Genomic DNA, 6,000 nt, shown 5'->3' with positions numbered 1-6,000 from the left:
AACTGATGTGATAAGCATTCTAGAGGTCACATCATTAAACGAGGCCTAAAATGCAAATATAATTGTGTTTGTTACATTTTTAAAAATGACCGAAAATTACCTTTCTTTGGGGTGCCAACTCCATGATTGCCTAGTAGAGGTGTATGTAAGTGCTGATTCATTACAAAAGCAACCCTAAAGAAAGAAATAAGCATAATCCTAGAACTAAAACATGACTCTCTGCTAAGAACCTGTGCATGAAGTAGTTAAAAACAGGCATTTATATGCGGATATGACCCGAAAATGCACATTGCAGGGGTGCTCCTGGCGAACAAGAAGCTTGTCTCTAGATCCAAGGCGCTGTCACACCTAGAAGAGAATGTAGTAGTGACAGCAGTCGCTTCAGCCCGCTCAAGGCGGCACTTCCCTACAGTCCTCTAGTTTCCTGTAATCAAAAAACCCCACAGCCCAGGGGAGGAGCGAGGTTAGAGCCCAAAGTGGCCAAGCAGCAGCGCGCCCCGGGCTCCCGCCCCGCCGCCCCGCCCAGGCCAGGCCCCCCGCGGCCGCGCGCTCCGGGCTCCAACGGCCTCAACGGAAGGAGGCGCGGGGGGCAGAGGCGCATCAGTCTGGGGGGGACCCGGGCGGGGGCCGTTGGGGAAGCCGCGGCCTGGACCGGGACCCACCGGCGGCTCCCCCTGGGGCAGGGCTCTGACCCGCACTCGGCCTGCGGTAAGCAGCGCCCCACTGCGCGATGGGGGCTGAGGGCGGCCCGCGGGGGGCGCGACCTGAGGCCGGCGGGGTGGTCCGCGGGGGCGGGGGTCGGCGGGGGAGGCTGGGGGTCGGGCGGGACCTGAGGCCGGGCGGGGCCGCGGGGGGCGGGCAGGGGCCCGGGATGCTGGGGGGGGGGGGGGCGTGGGCCAAGGAGCCTGGGGGGTCGGGAGGGACCTGAGGCCGGTGGGGGCCGCGGGGGGCGGGCAGGGGCCCGGGATGCTGGGGGTCGGGGGGGGGTGCGTGGGCCAAGGAGCCTGGGGGGTCGGGAGGGACCTGAGGCCGGGCGGGGCCGCGGGGGCGGGCAGGGGCCCGGGATGCTGGGGGTCGGGGGGGGCGTGGGCCAAGGAGCCTGGGGGGTCGGGAGGGACCTGAGGCCGGTGGGGGCCGCGGGGGGCGGGCAGGGGCCCGGGATGCTGGGGGTGGGGGGGGGCGTGGGCCAAGGAGCCTGGGGGGTCGGGCGGGACCTGAGGCCGGGCGGGGCCGCGGGGGGCGGGCAGGGGCCCGGGATGCTGGGGGTGGGGGGGGCGTGGGTCAAGGAGCCTGGGGGGTCGGGAGGGACCTGAGGCCGGTGGGGGCCGCGGGGGGCGGGCAGGGGCCCGGGATGCTGGGGGTGGGGGGGGGCGTGGGCCAAGGAGCCTGGGGGGTCGGGAGGGGGGGGCGTGGGCCAAGGAGCCTGGGGGGGACCTGAGGCCGGGCGGGGCCGCGGGGGGCGGACAGGGGCCCGGGATGCTGGCGGTGGGGGGGGGCGTGGGCCAAGGAGCCTGGGGGGTCGGGCGGGACCGCGGGGGGCGGGGCGCGGCGCGGCGGGGGAGGCCCCGGGTCGCCCCAGGGCTGCAGCGGGACTCGGCCAGGCCGGTTCCCGGGTGGCCCCACCGCTGCTCCGCGCCCCGCTGTCCAGGTCCCGAGGTACTGCCCTAAGGAACCTGCCAAGGCCCCTGTTATTACCCGAACCCTCATGGACTCTATGATTGTGGCCACAAAATTTAAATTCTTTCCATTTTCTAAATTTCTACAAGTTTAGCAGACAATGGCGAGAATTTTTGTAAGACATACGAATTGTAGATTTAAAAAGATGTGAGTATAACATGGATTATTTATAGGATAAGTTGTAATTTGCGTAATTTCCTCTGAATAAGTTCTAAGAAATTAACTTACATAATTTAAAAGACACTGGCTTTAATATTTGTAATATTGAATATAATGGTTTTGAGCTTGTACCTTGTGAAAGATTTAAGAATTAAGCATAAACTCTTATCACTTGATTATTGTTATTTTCAAAGTTATTTTCAAAGTATTGATCAGCGACTGAACCACAAAATATATAGGTTAAAATAACTGGTTTTATTCTCCCTAGGTAACCTTTCTAAACATCATAGTTGATAATGTTTTCTTACTAGCACGGTGTTAGACAAGATAATGATTTGAAGGTCCTTGTAGCTTGAAGAACAGGTAATCTGGTCTGTGTATTCTTACTGTCTATATAGTAAGGAAGAATTATATTTATTTTTAAGTTATAACTGGTATTAAAATATGTATTTTTTGGACAAACAAATCAAAATAGAATTTTATTTTTTTAAATAATAAATTTATTTTTTATTGGTGTTCAATTTGCCAACATACAGAATAACACCCAGTGCTCATCCCGTCAAGTGCCCCCCTCAGTGCCCATCACCCAGTCACCTCCACCCCCCCCTCACCTCCCCTTCCACCACCCCTAGTTCGTTTCCTAGAGTTAGGAGTCTTCCATGTTCTGTCTCCCTTCCTGATATTTCCTACCCATTTCTTCTCCCTTCCCCTCTATTCCCTTTCACTATTATTTATATTCCCCAAATGAATGAGACCATGTAATGTTTGTCCGTCTCTGATTGACTTACTTCACTCAGCATCATTCCCTCCAGGTCCATCCACGTCGAAGCAAATGGGTATTTGTCGTTCCTAATGGCTGAGGAATATTCCATTGTATACATAGACCACAGCTTCTTTATCCATCGTCTTTCGATGGACACCGAGGCCCCTTCCACAGTTTGGCTATTGTGGACATTGCTGCTGGAAACATCGGGGTGCAGGTGTCCCGGTGTTTCATTGCATCTGTATCTTTGGGGCAAATCCCCAGCAGTGCAATTGCTGGGTCGTAGGGCAGGTCTCAAAATAGAATTTTAAGTCTTCCGGTGGAATTTATGTAACATATTCAAATAAAATCACAGGTTCTAGGGAGTGTTTTTCATCCCTCTAAACCTCAGTCCCCTAACTCTCTTCCTTCACTTCTGGCTTCTGGTTCTGGAATATATCAAGCTAGCATAATTGGTAGGGTGGAGAAAAGAGACAAATACTCTTTTTGTGAATCAGAGGTGGTTCATAAGAAGTATGCCGTCTTTACAACTGCTTATGGGCAGTGACTATTGAAACGGTTTATAGTAATCTCAATCTTAGTTAAAAATTACAAGAGAAAAAGTCTCAACACTGAAATGGTTCTCTTTTTTTTTTAAAGAAAGAACTTTCTTTTCTTTAATATTTTATTTATTTATTCAGAGACACACAGAGAGAGAGGCGCAGAGACACAACACAGGCAGAGGGAGAAGCAGGCTCCATGCAGGGAGCCTGACGTGGGACTCGATCCCGGGTCTCCAGGATCACGCCCCAGGCTACACGCGCCACTAAACTGCTGCGCCACAGAGGCTGCCCTGAAATGGTTCTCAAAGCCTTCTCATCCCTTGTATATACAGAGACTAAGAGACTTGTGCACACAGAAATGTCATCTCGTAAATTTTCTCAAGTGATATTTTTGCTTCTCATTTTTATCATAAACAACCATTCCCTTTCCTACTACGGATTAGTTACAAAATACTATACTTAACACCAGGTAGCTCAAATGCTATTATAACTTCTTATCGACTCCAGAATAAATCCAAAATTAATAGCATAGATATCAAATCCTTGCTGACAAGGACTGTGAGGAATACCAATAAAATTCAACCTTATTTCCTACATAAATTCTAAAAAAAAAAAAAAAAAAAGGAAAATTGAAAAGATGTTAGTGGTAGCAGGCTAAAGTAGTACTTTTATTAAAGATAAAGATTAAATTGTAAGACATAGGTTACTCAGTATGAGAACCAAATGGTTAACTGATTTAGAGAATCAAGCAGACCGACCAAATGTGATGTGGGATATTTGGGGAGGACATACCCCGTATCTATTCAAAATAAATACATAAGGAAATAAATATGTAAATTAATAAGTAAATCTTTTTTTAAGCCTTAGAACACACACAGATCATGTCTTGTGTTTCTTGACACTCTAAGAAGTCCTTATTTTCACAGGAAATTGCCATGTTATGCATATTTTCAAATTAATGATCAGTTATTATTTCAGTGAAGGTTTAAGTGTTCACTCCCTTCAAAGCATTATATACTAGGCTTTATGGGGAAACCTGGTATAGGTTTTGGTATTCTCCTAAAGCATTTTTCCAAAGTTCAGAAACTAGTGGGCCAGATGAATGCATAAACAAAAGCAAACAATAACACAAAACCTTTGGGATGACACTAAATAAGAGAAATACTGTTATGGGTGAATGATGTGCTATGATGGTAGGAGGGAAGAAAAGTTAATTTTCTATCCAGCAACTGATTCTAGTTAAAAGAAAATATTATAAATAAATCAGAATTAATAAAATGCTTGTTTCTGTATTTATCTTGATAAACCTAACATGAAAGATAATGTACACTGTACAGTAACATTATAAAGTTACTGAACTATCTCCAGAAATATTCTGATATTTGAACCTTTAGTACTCATTCCATGAAGACTCTTCCTTCTCACATAATGCAGTACTCCTAGTCTTCATTAAATATGGCTAATGCAATAAGTATTAGGCTCTGAAAATTTCTTCAGAATTACATTTTTGTTAAGAAAAGATTTAAGGATCTTAGCAAAATTAGGTGGTTTTTTTTTTTTTTGACATAAGAAAATTGTATAGGATAACAAAAGTCTGTTTGGGTTAGTATAGAGAATCTAGTCAGTACTGTTTTACAAAACTCTTTGTAAAATAAGTTGTAAAATTCTCACTGTCCAATGCAGTGGCCATTAGCCCCATGTGAATCTTGAGTCCTTGAAGTGTGGCTGTTGCAATTGAGGAACTAAATTTTTATTTTATTTCAATTAATTTAAATAACCACATGTGGCTAGTGGCTGCCATATTGTATAACCAGCTCTAGAATGAATATATGAAAATTGGTTGGGGCATTCTTGGTTAATTGATGGGGTAAGGAAACCAGAGCTGACAAACCAAGGTAACCGTGGAGCCTCTGCTAGTCCCTGAAGCCCATGCAGTCCTCATTTTCCTCTTCAGTGCATACAACTAATGTGGCAGGTCTGCCGCTTGATGCTAAAGGAGCAATCCTGACCATAAAAGTATGATAAATGATGCATCTAAGAGGTGGCAAAGTGCAGCCACCTCCTCCTTCAGGAGAGCTACATCTAATGAATTTCATCATTTCCAAGGTGTACATGTCTAATAGGAGACAATCAATAATTGCCTGCTGAGTAGATCGTCAAACAAAGTGAATAAGCTATACAATTGGAAAGGAGTAGATAAATAGAAAAGATTGCAAATGTGGAATGTATAGTATTTGAGATTTTGATTGCATTTGTTTTGAACTTCTAGATCAAGTTGGGAATAATTGGTATTTTACCAGTATTGAGTCTATGAATCCATAAAAATAGAATATTTCCTATTCTTTTACGTCCAATTTGTTTCATCCAAGTTTTATAATTTTCCACATATAGGTTTCATACATATTGGTTTTTAGTTTTGTTACATTGTGGTCTGAAAACATACTTGTATGTTTTTTATTTTCTTAAATTTTTTATGCTGTGTTCTGTGTCTCTGAATATGGTATCTTGTAGAGTCCACCGAGTGAGCTTGCAAAGAGTGTGTATTTTTCTCTCATTAGGAATATTCACCACCTACTGTCAATGTCAGATCCAAGTTGATTCATATTCTACCGATTTCAGGTTCAGCTCGACTACTGATTTTCTGCCTGCTAGGTCAACCAGTTCTTGAAAGAGAGGTGTTGATATTTCTAATCATACATGCAGTTTAAACTAATCTAAGTATACTTTGAAATGATGCTATACCACTTCACATATAGTACAGGTCACTTTTTTATTTTTTATTTTTATTTTGTATTTTGTATTTTTATTTTTTTTTGTACAGGTAACTTTTAATAGAGTATTAACCAATTCGTCCATTGT

General features: G+C 45.3%; 1 protein-coding gene across 1 annotated transcript in view; it reads left to right on the top strand.

Annotated features, from left to right (window-relative positions):
* Positions 1-282: 282 nt before the first annotated feature.
* Positions 283-6,000, top strand: part of LOC144284185 (uncharacterized) — a 28,140-nt gene continuing 22,422 nt past the window's right edge. The window contains exons 1-2 of the mRNA XM_077848502.1: positions 283-360; positions 469-708. Coding sequence (XP_077704628.1) covers positions 283-360; positions 469-708 — 318 coding nt within the window. The remainder of the gene's footprint in view (positions 361-468; positions 709-6,000) is intronic.

The sequence above is a fragment of the Canis aureus genome, chromosome 15 (assembly GCF_053574225.1).
Source record: "Canis aureus isolate CA01 chromosome 15, VMU_Caureus_v.1.0, whole genome shotgun sequence".
NCBI classification, from domain to species: Eukaryota; Metazoa; Chordata; class Mammalia; order Carnivora; family Canidae; genus Canis; species Canis aureus.
The sequence above is the reverse complement of the archived record's forward strand: the minus strand, read 5'-3'. Positions and strand labels throughout refer to the sequence as shown.